We start from the raw sequence: 16405 nt of genomic DNA on the forward strand, positions 1-16405 counted from the left end.
AAGAACTGGGTTTTCTGCTTCTCTTCTTGGAGGCGTGGTGATGGTAGTAGCAGATGCAAAAGCAGTTATCACATCTCCTTCCCTATTTTGGTACCTCAGCCTGCTGCGCTACATCTACAGCAGCAAGGGGCTGCTCCAGCCATGCCCAAATGTGAGGAAATGAAAGAAGTTGTGGCAAGGGCCTGCAGGGTGTTAGCTTCCAGAGCCCTGTCATTCAAATGAACCGACTACTGCAGCAGACAGGCAAATCTGGTTTCAGCAGATATCTATCAGCCTTTTTCTTGGGAAGAGGGAAGTAGGCATTTCCTTCAGCTGGAGAAACATTTTCTCTAGAGCGAATACATGATGACTTGCGTGCAACAGTAACGTGCTGCAGAAGTACTGTTTGCGTGAGGAGGCTGTAAGAGGATTAACTGTGAAGGAGAAAGAGGAAATTGTGCAGAAATGGGAAGACCATGCAGGTGTGAGCAGACAGGAGGAATTGCAAAGGATCTGTTCTTAAGCAGTACCAGATTACAGACACGTATGAAGCCTGCCATGATGTAGTGAAGTACTAGGATAGATAAAGTATAGTAACTTAACTATATAACTTTAGTTAAAACTTAACTGTGTATGTAGGTATACCAGTATGTGCATCTTTAGAAGTATAAAAGGTTGATTTTAAAAATTGGGATATTTTGTCTTAACTGCTGTGAATAGATAAAGCATTCATTCCTTCTCTTGTTGCTGGAAGACTGGGCTGGGATAATGCTTCCCAGTTCTGTCACGTATAATTGAATGTTGTTACTACTAATAGGATTCAAAGTACTACAGTGGCATCAGTTAAGACACTTAATGCACTGTGAGAAGCAGTTTATAAATACTCATCAGGAAGCTTTTCTGCCAAGTAAGCTAGTTGTTTCTGACAAAACACGGCAGGAGGGTAGCGATGCCAGTCTGAGATGGCAGAAAAACAGTGAGATGTTGAGATAACAGCAAGGATATACTTCTGAAAGCTTTTCTTTGGTTTAAGTTTGTGAAGACTGTCTCTCAGAGCCAGAGACCTGGGCTGTATGGGTTTGTGCATAAATCTTTGCTCCTGTAGAAGAGGCTAGTGAGAGCTGGGTTTATGATGTGTATTTGAAAACTCTTTGCTGTCAAAGCCAGGAAACAGATCTGGAAGTTTTCAGCAGCTGTGACTTGAATTAAAAGAGGTCTAGGGCACTTCAAGGCATTAAACAGATCTTACTTATCTGCATGTTTTTGCTGAGTCTTTAATGGAAAAAACTTCTAATGGCAACCCGCAATAATAACTCAGACTACCGGTTTGAGTTCAGTCATGCTATGTGCCTCGCTGCTGACTGTAGAGGCTTTTCTAACCACAAGTACTGTTGCCTGCAAACAGTTACAGGTTAAGGGAAGGAGAGACAGTTTTAACATCAGTTGCTATGTGTAACCACCCGTGTATTCCACTAACGAAAACTCATTTCTTATCCTTACAGATCGAATCAACATAAAGAGAAAAGGTGCATGGCCTTCTGCCTACCTCTCTGTTCAGAACGTGATTGATTGTGCTGATGCAGGATCCTGTGAAGGTGGAGACCACTCAGGTGTTTGGAGGTATGCCCATGACCATGGCATTCCAGACGAGACCTGCAACAACTACCAAGCTAAGGATCAAAGTACGATGCCTATTTGTCTTGCTGTAAGGCTTCATCCCAGGTTTAGCAGATCTTAATATAAAAAAAAAAGATAGTTTTTTGGGTTTTCAGTGTATAGATTCCAGCCTTTCAGTGTAGTAGCTGCTGTTTGACTGACAGAACAGGTTTTCTTTATGGACCTGCGTGTGTCTTCTTACTCTAGCCAGACAGACAGGATTAAATCATGCCCAGACAAGTTTGCACAGCTAAATTGTTTAAACTTAATCTCTTCCATCTGTGATATACAATCTCTAATGTACTGAAATATTTACAAGTGTCACCTCAAGCTAAATAAAAGAGAAATGTAACCTTTGTCTAGTCATGTATGACTGGAATAGTTTCTGTATCTTACAGAGTAGCACATCTGAAACACTTCCTCATCAAAACACTTATGCCTACGGAGTGAAAGAATAGTAACTAGCAACTGTAGAGACTTCAACTGTGGTTTCCAGAAAGGCATTTAGTTCAGCAGACAGAGTATGGATTACTAATTAAGTCATTAATATCTGCTTCAAATAAGTTAAAAGATTAAAAAAAAAGCTTAGTGTGTGTCCTGGTTTCAGCTGGGATAGAGTTTTCTTCCTAGTAGCTGTGGTCTGGATTTAGTATGAGAAGAATGTGGATACCACTCCGATGTTTTAGTTGTTCCTAAGCAGTGCTTATGCTAAGTCAAGGCCATTTTCAGCTCACCATGCCCTGCCAGCTGCACAAGAAGCTGGGAGGGGGCACAGCCAGGACAGCTGACCCAAACTTGACCAAAGGGCTATTCCAGACCATATGATGTCATGCTCAATGTATAAGCTGGGGGGGAAAGAAGGAATGGGGAGGACGTTTGGTGTGATGGCGTTTGTCTTCCCTCAACCTACAGGTTTGACTTTTTTTTCCCCTCAGATTCTTTTCCTCATCCCATGATGGGGGGGAAGGTGAGCAAGCAGTGGTGTGGTGCTTGGTTGCCAGCTGGGGTTAAACCATGATGGTGTGATATCATTAATTCACTTGGAGAAGCATTCCCTTGTGGTGATAATCTCACTTTTGTTTTGTAGAGTGCAAGAAGTTTAATCAGTGTGGAACTTGCGTCACTTTTGGGGAGGGCCATGTGAATCTGCATGTTTTTGCTGAGTCTTTAATGGAAAAAACTTCTAATGGCAACCCGCAATAATAACTCAGACTACCGGTTTGAGTTCAGTCATGCTATGTGCCTCGCTGCTGACTGTAGAGGCTTTTCTAACCACAAGTACTGTTGCCTGCAAACAGTTACAGGTTAAGGGAAGGAGAGACAGTTTTAACATCAGTTGCTATGTGTAACCACCCGTGTATTCCACTAACGAAAACTCATTTCTTATCCTTACAGATCGAATCAACATAAAGAGAAAAGGTGCATGGCCTTCTGCCTACCTCTCTGTTCAGAACGTGATTGATTGTGCTGATGCAGGATCCTGTGAAGGTGGAGACCACTCAGGTGTTTGGAGGTATGCCCATGACCATGGCATTCCAGACGAGACCTGCAACAACTACCAAGCTAAGGATCAAAGTACGATGCCTATTTGTCTTGCTGTAAGGCTTCATCCCAGGTTTAGCAGATCTTAATATAAAAAAAAAAGATAGTTTTTTGGGTTTTCAGTGTATAGATTCCAGCCTTTCAGTGTAGTAGCTGCTGTTTGACTGACAGAACAGGTTTTCTTTATGGACCTGCGTGTGTCTTCTTACTCTAGCCAGACAGACAGGATTAAATCATGCCCAGACAAGTTTGCACAGCTAAATTGTTTAAACTTAATCTCTTCCATCTGTGATATACAATCTCTAATGTACTGAAATATTTACAAGTGTCACCTCAAGCTAAATAAAAGAGAAATGTAACCTTTGTCTAGTCATGTATGACTGGAATAGTTTCTGTATCTTACAGAGTAGCACATCTGAAACACTTCCTCATCAAAACACTTATGTCTACGGAGTGAAAGAATAGTAACTAGCAACTGTAGAGACTTCAACTGTGGTTTCCAGAAAGGCATTTAGTTCAGCAGACAGAGTATGGATTACTAATTAAGTCATTAATATCTGCTTCAAATAAGTTAAAAGATTAAAAAAAAAGCTTAGTGTGTGTCCTGGTTTCAGCTGGGATAGAGTTTTCTTCCTAGTAGCTGTGGTCTGGATTTAGTATGAGAAGAATGTGGATACCACTCCGATGTTTTAGTTGTTCCTAAGCAGTGCTTATGCTAAGTCAAGGCCATTTTCAGCTCACCATGCCCTGCCAGCTGCACAAGAAGCTGGGAGGGGGCACAGCCAGGACAGCTGACCCAAACTTGACCAAAGGGCTATTCCAGACCATATGATGTCATGCTCAATGTATAAGCTGGGGGAAAAAGAAGGAATGGGGAGGACGTTTGGTGTGATGGCGTTTGTCTTCCCGAGTAACCATTACACGTGATGGAGCCCTGCTTTGTTCTTTTATTATTACTTTCTCTTCCTTTGCTGTCCTGCTGTCCCTATTAAACTGTCTTTATCTCAACCTACAGGTTTTACTTTTTTTTCCCCTCAGATTCTTTTCCTCATCCCATGATGGGGGGGAAGGTGAGCAAGCAGTGGTGTGGTGCTTGGTTGCCAGCTGGGGTTAAACCATGATGGTGTGATATCATTAATTCACTTGGAGAAGCATTCCCTTGTGGTGATAATCTCACTTTTGTTTTGTAGAGTGCAAGAAGTTTAATCAGTGTGGAACTTGCGTCACTTTTGGGGAGTGCCATGTGATAAAGAACTACACTCTCTGGAAAGTTGCTGACTATGGGTCTGTCAGTGGAAGAGAAAAAATGATGGCAGAAATCTATACTAATGGACCAATTAGGTAAAAAAAAAAAATCTTGAGTAGTAAAAAAAATATTTACTAGTAACAGTGGGATTGAAATACCTGAAATTCATTCTAAGGACTGAAGTGTACTTCTCCACTCTAGCATATGTTATCAGAGCAGACTTTGTTTGTAGATAAATTGAGCCCTGAAGTCAAAATGCAAGAAACCCAATTGTTTTTTAGCCAGGCCCCTGCCCTGATCCCCTTGTATAAAAATGCTTTCTCTGTTTCTCTGTTCTATTACAGCTGTGGTATAATGGCAACTGAAAAGTTGGATGCTTACACTGGAGGACTTTATACAGAGTACAACCCTTCGCCTGTGGTGAATCACATTGTATCTGTGGCTGGCTGGGGTGTAGAAAATGGAACAGAATACTGGATTGTTCGTAACTCATGGGGTGAACCCTGGGTAAGGAAACATGGGAACAGACAGACTTGCAGAATGATGGTTTTTTTCACTTGCAAACAGGAAGCTGCAAAGCTAGCCCATGGATAGGAAAGTAAAACTTTCTTTGAACAGGGCTGGCAATTAAAAAATGAAGCCTAACTAATCTGAAGACAAGGATATTCAGCCAAAGTTACTTGAGTAATGTCAACTCAATCCAAAATGCTACCCTTCTGTGGACATGCAGCTCCTGTAATAGGCAACTGTAAATTACTGTTAATTATAGGGAAAAAAGAAGTCACATACCTGGAATAGACAAGGGGGAGGTAAATTCACCAAAGCAGATTGCCCCTTTAAACAAGCTTGCCCTGTGAACCTAGTGTTATCCTTCATCTTGAGTGGATTCCTAGATTTGCTTATAAATTATTCATATTTGGAAGACAGAACAAACTCAATAGCATACATTTTCTGTAGTTATGTTTTCTAATTCACAATGCAAATTAATTCTTTACAGGGTGAAAGAGGGTGGCTGAGAATTGTGACAAGTGCATATAAAGGTGGAAGAGGAGCAGAGTACAATCTTGCTATTGAAGAGGACTGTGCATATGGAGATGCTGTACTTCCTTGATTCTACATTGTACATCATCCTGTTTAGGAACTACTTTGTTTGGAAGCTTTGCAAAACAACCTTTCTCCGTTTAAGGAACAGTAGTCTAAAACCCTTTCACAGTTCAACACCATTAGGCAGTTCTGCAAAATTAGCCCAGACAGCAACACACAATGTCTTCAAAGCAAAATAAATACAGAACTGCCTTTAGGTAATTATTTACAACTTAGAAAGTAATTTACCTATGAAAAAGTTGTCTGCCTTGATGCACACCATTTAAATCATACTGACTTAGTCACAAAAACTGTGTATGTAAACTTCTGTATATTTTTTTAAATACAAATTATATAGACATCCTGGGAAGGAAAAGTATACTCAATACTTGGGTCTAGAGCTTATATTAAAGCTCTCTGACAGTACTGAGCAAGTATCATCTCACAATGATACAGATGAAAAAACAATGATAAGTAAGTCTGGACATGATGTATTAAATCCTGGTGTTTCTTTGGCCTCCTGGTAAACAGTGTTGTTGGAAATCTCATATAATGTGGTTACTTTTATCCAACCAGAATGATATAACAGGACTTGCTTTGATCAAAAGATGATGTCCAACCACTTAGGTATTGAATTAGTCTTTTCTTTGCTCAAATTCCTTGCTTTACTATGTGATCGGCTGTGCCATTTTTTTTCCTAAAGAGGGAAAGTATAAATTGCCACAAGCCAGAACTGCTCACTAATTTGAAGAAAGGTAGCAAATTCTCTTCCTCAGAAGTGTGCCAGTTACTAAGTGTTAACTGGCATTGTTAACTGCATTTAATAAATGGACATTTTTCTCTTACATGTGTATGCTTATGTTTTCAGTCATCTTCTGTGGTTGTACCTAACAAGCAGTCTCATGTGGCAGACTGGGACCAATAAGGATTAATTCTGCCAAGCTGCAACTTACTTACATTCTATTGAGATATGAACATGGTAGTGTGACAGTACTGATCACAGCATCGTGGGGCTGGATAAGGCAAGGGCACATGCGTTCCTTTTAAAAGAGGAGTGAAGAATCTATACAGTTGGCTGCTGTCTCAAGAAACTATGGTAGCTTAGCATTCCCATTCACGAATTACTGACAGAGAACAAAGTGATTTCCTTTTTATTTACATCCCATTAGACTAAAAATGTCACTGACTTTTAGAAAGCAGGTTCTTCAGAAAAGAGATGTGCTTGGAAAAGCACACTGGGCTTGTCTATACCACTCACTTTTAAAGAAGGCATATTTACCTGTACAAAGAGAAATCCAGCCTAATGAACAGAAAGTAAGAGGGGTCTTAATGAAACTTTGAAAGAAATCTCTGGAATAGAAAAACACCTTTATTTAAAGGTAAATTATAATCTTAGGTGTATCCCCCACTCTTTGGCATCAACCAGGACAGAGCAGAGTTAAATATAAAAAAACAAGCCATGAGAAGCAGTAATGAAGTTTCTGCACACATTCGTATTTTTGGACAGCAGTAGGATTCTGACATGGTAATGAAACTTACCAGTAACATTTGACACATCTATTGTAACAAAAAAATAGATTCTGAAAGATAACACACTCACATAGGATTCATCTGTTAATGCAAAACTAATCTTGATTGTTACAATTCCACTTGTGATACACAAAAGGTTTGGGTTTGTTTTTTTTTTTTATAGCAGTAAATATGGAGGATATTTAGAATTCTAATATAATGCAAAGGTGAGAAAGAGGCATTATGGCTTCTCTGCAGCACAGCTCAAATGACACAAATTCCTTTTTTTTTTTTTTTTTTTTTTCCTCCCCAACTTGCAACATCAAAACCTATGGCATTCAAGATTCAGCCTTGAGAGAACTATCTGCGAAGTGTTTTTAGTAGGAACTACCTTCTCTATTCTTCAGGTTTTGTATATTACACAAAGACTCAGTGGCAAATATCCACAAGTAACCAAAATAAATAACACTCTTTGAAATAAACCTGTTTCTCCTGCTATCCCTTTCAGGGTATTCAGATAGATACCAATTTGTGTAACAGAAAATCCTTCAGAATTATTCCATCTTCCAAAGTATGTTAACAGTCCTCTGATATGAACAGAAGGTCACCACGTAAGTCAATCAAATGCCCTTCAGCCCTTTCTTCCTTGTTTGGGGTTTGTTGGGTTTGGGGGTTTTTTTTGCTGTTGTGTTGCCCAGTTATAGAACCTTAATTGTGGAGAGTGTGGCAAAGTCGTGATCATGCGCTCTGCATTCTTGATAGTTTTCCACTGCTTAGTTCATCATAATAAAGTTAGATTTGCAATGAGCTTGAAGAAGAGAAAAAAAAAAGAAATGTTCAGTACATTACTCTGATTTACTCGTTTGCATGTGGCTTTCTGCATTATGTAAATAATTAGGATTTGAGGGTCTGGACAGATTTTTTGGTTTAGGATAGGAGTGTATTATGACAGACTACTTCCCTTCCTATCCTTTCCTTACTACAGTGCTAGTTCTCAAAAAGCAGCATTTGTCTCTAAGCTCCTCACCACTACCCAGAGATTCTTTATTAAAGGAAAAATGCTAAACGCAGGCCCCTAAAAGGGAAGTCATCTGTGAAAATATCTGGCAGGCATTTCTATTTTTAGCAATGCTCCTCCTGAACATTATTTACAAATTGTAACAAATACATAAGGAAGCAGGTATGCAATGAATAAACACGACTTACCTATAAACTCAGTGACAGGATCATGTTCACCTTCTGTTTTAATAGTACCTGCAATACTTTCATTCTCCAGGATTGGAAGAAAAAGCTGTACAAAGTCTGAGGTATAAGGAGGAGCAATCACATCCAGCACCTGAAACAGCAGACAAAAATGGATTATTCTTCCAGTTAGAGAGGTAGCAGGGATATTTAATTCACAATACTGAAAGCATACAAGTAGTTGCACTCAAGCCCTCTTGTTCTCCATACAAGTAATTAATTATGTATTCTTGTACGCAGTACCTTAATACTTTCAGGAGTCAGTAGGACTAAGTCACATCAGAGTGAATACTGATAGTACATACACATAGTATTTTTGAATCTGAGGCAAGCTGATTTAATATCCAAACACATATAACTTATTATTAAAGTGTATTTCTACATGTTAGTAAACACTATTTTTGCTGCTGACCTCTGTAACAAAGTATCTGATGAGAGAGATATCTGTATCTTGCTTCTCCAGGCATTTGCGGATATAGCTGACAACAGGCAGGACATATCCTCGACTGAGTAAGTGCACCATTCTATCCAAGAGAGTCTTCTTCAATTCCAGCTGATGGCGGGGGTCAGGGTGTGGAGGGAGAGAAGAAAACAATGGATTAGAACTTCCTCTCAAAAACATGCAATTTCTATTGCTTATTCTTATTGATTCAATATCTGCTATTTACTTTTTAACCATGACCATATTCCTAAATTAAACTCTTAAAACCACCATGGCAGCAAAAGCTATTATCTTGAATAAGCGTAACTAATACGAAGGAACACAAACACTGAATCCTTTGAGAATCACCTGCTCCATTACATCAAGCTGCGAATGTTCTGTTTCAAAGAGCTTGACAAGAAGTTGTAGAACTTGGGGATGAAGCAGCTGATGGCATGTACTGATCTGCAAACAAGACAAGAAAGTTAGATCCTCAGAACTTCGATTTAAAAAAAAGAAAAATGCACCAGTCTTTTATCAGACAAGTTTACATTGATGTTCAATGCCAGATGTAAAAATTCTTTTAGAAAAGCATTCCACCATTTCCTTTGATGCCTAAGTTTTCCTAGTGTAAGTAATGCTGAGATGACAAAACCAAGTACTGAACTCTGAACAGACACAGGTTCATTTCTGTGTATTTACTGACTTACTGCAAATGACAGTACATCCAGTTCACTGGATGTACTTCCAGTTACAAGGGTCAGAAGTGTTTTTCCTGTCTGCCAAGATTTTATATACGCTTTTACCTCATCTAATAATGCCAGATGAACTGGAGTGTGGTCAGTCTGCAGCTGAAAGTATCGTGGCTCTGACACTGTCCAATCCACCCACTTCAATACACCCATTGCCACCACTGGGAACCTACAGAAGAAGGGATCACTTTAGTACAGGAACATCAAAAAAACCACCAAACCCACCCAAAAATCCCCCCAAAACCCAAACAAACCACCAAATCAAAAAAACAACAAAAAAAACCCCAAACCAAACACAAAAAGCCCAATCTCAAAACAAACTAAAAACTCCCAGTAATTTTTTTTTTTTTAAAAAAAATCATCTTTCAGTATATTCTAATGGTTGCTAGTTTCAGTTTAACTTACAGCAGAATTAATAAAGGTCAAAAAGCTTTGTTTGAAAAGTTACCAGCACATCAAGGGGAAAACAAAACAAAAGATAGGCCAGAGGAAAATTCTTTCTACAAAGACACTCTCTGCTCAGCACAAAATGCAAAAAATAAAAAAGTGTCATGTACACTCTAAGTTTGTTCCAGTTTATTCAATGTCTGCTATTTCATACTTTTAAGAGGAAAAGAAAGGACACATCTATTGCTAGGAAAGCTTTATTAGGAAGACAATGTAATCTGTCATCTTTTTCCAGTGGCAGAAAAAAGCATATTCTGTGACACAAGAAGGACAAATTGTCAGTGAAAGCCAGAATCTAGGTACTCATGAGAGAGATTCCAAAAAGCCAGATGTACAATATTGAAAGCTGCTTTCAGATCACATCTTTGCATATTCTACAATGAGGATGTTCTCACAGAGTAGCCCACAAAGACACTTCCCTTTAGCAGCACTGACTCTCCTAAATAATATTTTCCTTCCAGCAACTTGTGACCTTCCAGAGCTTGTGACCAGTCTCTCTGCTCACCTGATGCACTGATAAAGAGTGCTGAGTTCTGCAACCAACTCTGATGCTCCTTTGTTCTCATTGCAACACAGGTTGTGAACAGTTTCAATGGCTTTTGAAGTTGACTTGAGTTCATCCTTGTTTATGCTGACTCTCTTGTTCTGAAAAATTGCAAAGTTTGGAATGCAAGAGTCACGACTATACAGGATGTCTTGGTTATTTAAGGAAAGGAATTGTAACCTGTGATAAGCCTGATTAAATCATGTTTCTCAAAATTTCGACTCAAATGCAGGTTTCAGAAATAAGTATCAATGAGCTGAAGTACAAGGATGTTTGCTTTATTTAGTTCCCTAAGAATTACTCTATCCACTTCATGGAATTAAATTTCTTTTCTTCTGAAAAAGCACATACAGTTCTAGTAAGAGAGAACTGCTACTGATAACCTTTGGGGGAGGTGGGGGAAAAGAGCAAAAATACTCAGTGCACTCAGACTTTTATAGCGCTATTTGATCACCAGGGATCTTCAGAATCTACATTTTTTAGTTGTTTCAGTTGAAGCCAGAAACATTTAATATTAAAATAAGTAAATCAAGCCAAATATGTGATTTTAAACTGAATAGCTTCATAACCATGCATTTTCTTCAGCACAGTCAGGCCACTGTAGGTAAAATAAATGTTATTCACAGAACTGAACATTACCTTTTTCCACATCTCTACTACACTAGCTGCATATGCCAGTATGTGAATATATTTATGTTTGTGGTCCTGGTTGATCTTAGCACCTGGCTTAAACAATGACTGCATGAAGAGGTCCAGAAAGGCAGGTACTCGAATCTGTAAAGAAAATTAATGGTTTATTACAGCCTGAGAATTCTGAGGTAACTAAAAATGTAATTTTTGCATCTGATATACCTTGCATAGAATGAGATATAACACATTTCCCCTTGGGACTAGGTTAGATATTTTTCTGAACAGACCCCAAATTTGACACAATCACAAGAAAAAAAACCAAAACAAAACCCAAACCACCAAAACCCACCAAGCAACAGAGTTATGGACTATATTGCTAAAGTACCTAAATGCCACCATTTGTTACCAGAACCTATGTTAGAACGAGGCAGTGAGAAATCTGAAACATGCCGTTTAGGCCCACTTATAACAAAGTGCAAAACCAGGTGGGTTTTAAAATTACTTTTTAATAAAAGTTAATTAATTCCTTGCTATCTTCATCTCCTACTAAGAAGTTCTTTAATTAATTTAACTATATGTGAAAAGACAGCTTGTAATGATTAAAAAAATATCAATCCACAAGCTAATGCAAAACAGAATACAAGTAGTAGTTTCACATGTAGACATAAAATTATAGAGGGGTGAGTCCAAGTGCTAACTTCTATTCTGTGTTGATACAACACTTTGCACAAAAAGACCTCATAATTCTGAGTGCTACTGTAATAGAAGTAAGTTTCAGAGGTTATAAAGAGATAACTACTAACCAGTTCTACTGGAGGTGGGTCCATGCTTGTAAACATTTTGAACAGGACAGTGATATCTGCTGGATTCAGAGCTCCTTTGGACAACATCGCACCAAGAGCCTGACATGCTCGAGGATAGGAGGCTGCAGTACCCAACGCTAGAGTGATCTGACTGGCATCATGGCCTCTAGATGAAGAGCAAGCATACACAGCAACTTATTTTTCTTAATTAAGACATTTTAGTTTTAGCATCACTGAGTCAACAAGGCACATGCTATGAAGTGTAATGCCTTAGGGTAGAACCCCTTATCCGGGGCAATTGCAGAAACAGGCCTGTATTTCCCTTGTTTGTTTCTAAAGCGTTTGCAGAATAACAAAAATATATCTTTTTTAACAGACAGAAGCTTCGATTCTTTGCTCTTCTTATGTCAGGTCTCCCAGTACAGGACATCGAACTTTTCTGTTATTCTACGAATTAAAACCAGCTACAAGAACTGCTCTGTTGCAGCTAAGAATTTTCCTTTTGCTGGTAAAAGGTAATCAAGAATAAGCAAGAGACAGCAGTTTACAAATCCCAGTGACTTGTATTTCACTAATAATGTAACTCTGTGCTGGTTTTGGCTGGGATAGAGTTAGTTTTCTTCATAGTAGCTGGTATGGAGCTGTGTTTTGGATCCGTGCTGGAAACAGCATTGATAACCCAGGGATGGGTTGGGTCCTGCTGAGCAGGGCTTACACAGAGCCAAGGCCTTTGCTGCTCCTCACCCCACCCCACCAGCGAGCGGCTGGGGGGGCACAAGGAGCTGGGAGGGGACACGGCCGGGACAGCTGACCTCAAGGGTATCCCACACCGTATGACGTCATGCCCAGCATATAAACTGGGGGAAGAAGAAGGAAGGGGCGGGGGGGGCACTGGGAGTGATGGCGTTTGTCTTCCCAAGTCACCATTAGGCGAGATGGGGCCCTACTGTCCTGGGGATGGCTGAGCACCCGCCTGCCCGTGGGAAGCAGGGAATGAATTCCTTGTTTTGCTTTGCTTGCATGTGTGGCTTTTCCTTTCCCTATTGAACTGTCTTTATCTCAACCCACGAGTTTTCTCACTTTTACCCTGATGATTCTTTCCCCCGCCCCCCACCAAGGGGGAGTGAGCGAGTGGCTGTGTGGGGCTGAATCGCCAGCTGGGGTTAAACCATGAAAAACTCCCACTTACTTCTCATGAGCGTACCGCTGAACCTCTTGAGCGATCCGTCTAACAGCTGACCCTCCTTGCTCTTCTTGAGCTAATATGGACATCATAGATTGAGCAAAAAGATAAGTATGTTCTCCATGGCACACCATCTTCTGTGAAAGCACACATCAAAAATCTTACCAGTCAACAAGAAACATGCATGTATGTTTCTGTGATTACATTGCCATAATAGCAAAGATTTCACAGCAGTGATTTGTATATCCTAACTGGAAAGGAAAACACTATTTTCTTTCCACATAAAAAGGGAAGAAAACTTACAGCAAACTCAGGGAGGTTTTTTTCAAGGTTTTCTTCTCCTCCATCCAAAATTGTTGCCAGAGATGTACGCAGGACTCTGGAAAATACTTCCAGTTGCTGACATGCTGTTGAAACACTGGTTATTTCCCCTTGATATCCAGCATCAGATATAAGCTATAAAAACAAGACCATCACAGAAAATGTGTATTGTTTACATTTATACTTCAGATATCCTAACAAGTCTAGAAGAATACACAGAATGTAAGATTTGCCTCTGCTTACACTTAGTGGAATTCAAGTTCAGCTTTTAGACTACAGAGAAGGAAACCAATAAAAGATGTAGCAAAAAGAAAGTAAACCATAATGATATAAGAGTATTTCAGAGCATACCAAGATATATCGTAACATTCTTTCCCTGTCAGAGAAACGTAAAGCTGACTGAAATGTTCCACTGCACCAGAAATCCAGAATTTTCAAATACAGATCAAAAACCAACCAACCAACCAAGAAAAACCCCACAAAACCCAAACCAAACAAAACACAACAAAAAACTCTAAAAGCAGTACTTCAAACTAGGAAACTACACTTACTACTTTTGTCCTGTAACACAATTCCTCCCACCAATATGTACTTGTACTGTTCTGACGTTTGAATAAGCAGTATTGCATAAAAGACACAGGTAAGACTGCAGCCAACATTTGATGCCAAAACAATTAGTCCTTTATGGATATTCTCATTTATTAGACTCGAGTATACTACCTTCACAGTAAAATTAAGCATTAAACAGTCGGGATGGGCTTCTGCCAACTTGTAAAAGAGATCTCTCCACGTAGTATGCGCTATCATTTGTTCAAGCCAGGCTGGAGTCTGAAAAGATCAGAGCAATAGAGAGACATTAAGACTATCTAGTTGTCAAGATCATTAAAAGTACGCCTTCTACCTCTCAGGAGTCCTGCCAGTTGTTATACAGGACTTTATTACAAAGGAGGATGCAATCAAAGTTTCTAAGTTCTCTAAGCCTCTGAGGACTCCAGTAAAATACAGTTAGTTTTCTGAGACCAGTTGTTTCTTAATAAAAGAGCTCTGAAGATGCAATTTCCCTTCCCCCACCATCTACTACTCCATCGGATGAAGACATCTATGTAGGATCCACTCATGTAAAGATAGCAACACGGGTTCCATGCACACCTCTCCTTCCTCTGTAAAGATGGAATCTGCTTTCCGAGGGTCAAAATGCTTGATAAGTAAGCTCTTTAAATGGTTTTCTACAGTCTCCTGAACTTGCACTGGCTCAACACCTGTATAGAAGGAACAAAAAACTTGGCAGGTGCAATCCAATCAAACATAGCAGCAACATCTTAAATTTTTCAACAAGAACAGAAACTACTCAAATTTATCAACACGCAGAAGATGAGAGGAGTGCCACCAGCTCTACTGTCAAGCCACATTGATACAGACAGATTTACAGATTCTCAACCTTTTTTCTTAAATGCAGATCGTTTAGGATCACAGGCAGGTTACACTAGTTCTTTTAGTCTTGCTCTCTTCAACAGTCATGCAAACAGCAAGGCAGGTCATCTCACAAGACTGTTACGGGGCACGGTACCAAAATGCATAGATCTTAAACACAAAAGGGATTATCAGGATTGGCGCACAAACGTTACTACAGACTAAAGACCATTCTTTTAATATATTGACTATTAGTAGCTTTGACAGTGTACTACAAAACAACATCCAAAGTAGTAATAAGTAGTTCTACATTTCTGAGATCAGCGTGCAATACTTCTGATAAAGTTCATACTAGCTAAGGGACAAAGATACTACAAGTTAATGCTGAAAATGTCTTGCAAGAGGCTGCCGAAGAATTCCCAAGCAGACTGGTAATACAAAATTCTTGTCTCAGAGTATGCAGGCACCTGTATGAGAACCTTCCGTCTAACCACTGTTCCACTGAAAGGGAATAATAACTAGTAATAAGGTAATTGGGGTTTTTTCAATATTAATTATGTATCAAATATTCATAATGCCATCTATGTAACAGTACCCTTGCCCTGGTGCATGAGAACAAAAATAAACTATAGTTTATGCAGTTGCTTCCAACTATGTTACCCTTTATAATACAGTTTGTGGGCATTTCAAAATGTTCACCAACAGATCACTTATTCTCTGAGCAGAATAAACATATTATTATAAAGAATTCAGTCACATACAGGATGACAATTTTGTAGTGATCCACTCCCTGAGTATGATCAAATTTGCCGCCAATTCAGATATTTCTGAGAAAACCCAAATTATACTTATACTTATTGTACCTGTTTGAATGAGCCACTCTGCCAGCAAATTTACAGTCTGTGCCACTGCAGTGTAGTTTTCAGAGAGGAGCTGGATAACATTCTCTGGAGAACCTCCTGCTTGGAAATATCTGATGAAAGGATTAGAAAAGAACTATTTTAAAGTTATATTAAAAACCCCAACCCAACAGAACTCTAAATAGAAAACAATAGCATCATTTATCTGTTTTAATACACACTCCCATACAAAGCAATAACACTGCATCTGTAACACATAACGTGCACCATAACACACAAAACGTTCCACTCACCTCTTTAACGTGTTAAATATAGATGGCTCCATTATATAGTCTGGGGTTGAAAATTTCTTGAGGCACTCTTGCTGGACTTCAGCATCATCTTCTCCCTCTCCATCTTCATCGTCTTGCTATTGCAAGCACAGCCAAGTCAGCCAGCTCTCGTCCCATTTCCTCCCGTAGTCCCATATTTTGGCTGGTTTTGCCCACAAAACCTCCCACGCCGCCGTTTACCGCAGCGAGCGACCCGCTCCCCAGACAAACACGACTTCTTAACAGGGAAGGCGCAAAACCAAGGGCCGCCTTGCAGTTGTTTTCCTCCCTTTTAACCCCCTCAAGCCCCAGGCCCCGCCGCCGGGACCGGCTTCCCCACCCGCCTTCACTCTCGGCGCTTTTCGCCTCAGCTCGGAGCCCCAGACGCCGGCCCCACAAGGCGAGGGGCCCCGGGAGCTCCTCCGGGGTCCACCCGGCGTCCCTCGGGAGCAGCCCTCCGCCCTCC

The 16405-nt window shown here is 39.9% G+C and overlaps 2 protein-coding genes across 4 annotated transcripts; one reads left to right on the plus strand and one right to left on the minus strand.

Moving 5' to 3' along the window:
* Positions 1 to 2987: 2987 nt before the first annotated feature.
* On the plus strand, positions 2988 to 6845 carry CTSZ (cathepsin Z; the record flags this gene model as incomplete). The annotated part of the gene is made up of 4 exons (XM_035899280.1): positions 2988 to 3210; positions 4368 to 4518; positions 4768 to 4930; positions 5421 to 6845. Coding segments are annotated over 4 exons (651 nt in total), but the record flags the coding sequence as incomplete, so codon positions are not given.
* A 480-nt stretch (positions 6846 to 7325) lies between these two features.
* On the minus strand, positions 7326 to 16225 carry NELFCD (negative elongation factor complex member C/D). 3 transcript variants are annotated; one of them, XM_035899263.1, is made up of 14 exons: positions 15922 to 16225; positions 15632 to 15741; positions 14508 to 14617; positions 14079 to 14186; positions 13341 to 13493; positions 13044 to 13174; positions 11855 to 12020; positions 11061 to 11195; positions 10383 to 10522; positions 9485 to 9599; positions 9048 to 9143; positions 8670 to 8810; positions 8222 to 8351; positions 7326 to 7823 (listed from the first exon to the last, which is right to left on the minus strand). In XM_035899263.1, the coding sequence occupies exons 1-14, from the start codon at positions 15951 to 15953 to the stop codon at positions 7789 to 7791; spliced, it is 1602 nt and encodes a 533-aa protein (XP_035755156.1). In that variant the 5' UTR covers positions 15954 to 16225; the 3' UTR covers positions 7326 to 7788. The 3 variants fall into 3 exon arrangements, with proteins under 3 accessions (XP_035755156.1, XP_035755157.1, XP_035755158.1); XM_035899264.1 differs by lacking the exon at positions 15922 to 16225 and adding an exon at positions 14797 to 14939 and having other exon boundaries at positions 15632 to 15719; XM_035899265.1 differs by lacking the exons at positions 14508 to 14617; positions 15922 to 16225 and having other exon boundaries at positions 15632 to 15718.
* Positions 16226 to 16405: the final 180 nt, after the last annotated feature.

This window comes from Egretta garzetta, unplaced genomic scaffold (genome assembly GCF_000687185.1).
Source record: "Egretta garzetta isolate BGI_Z169 unplaced genomic scaffold, ASM68718v1 scaffold158, whole genome shotgun sequence".
NCBI lineage: Eukaryota > Metazoa > Chordata > Aves > Pelecaniformes > Ardeidae > Egretta > Egretta garzetta.

What these genes read in the sequence shown, in the direction of transcription:
- NELFCD (XM_035899263.1), bottom strand. Translation starts at nt 15,953, where the DNA reads ATGGAGCCATCTATATTTAACACGTTAAAGAG. An exon ending in ATCTGGCATTATTAGATGAG is followed by an intron (nt 9,144 to 9,484) that starts GTAAAAGCGTAT and finishes TCTTGTTTGCAG; the next exon opens with ATCAGTACATGCCATCAGCT. An exon ending in TCAGATACTTTGTTACAGAG is followed by an intron (nt 8,352 to 8,669) that starts GTCAGCAGCAAA and finishes CTGCTGTTTCAG; the next exon opens with GTGCTGGATGTGATTGCTCC.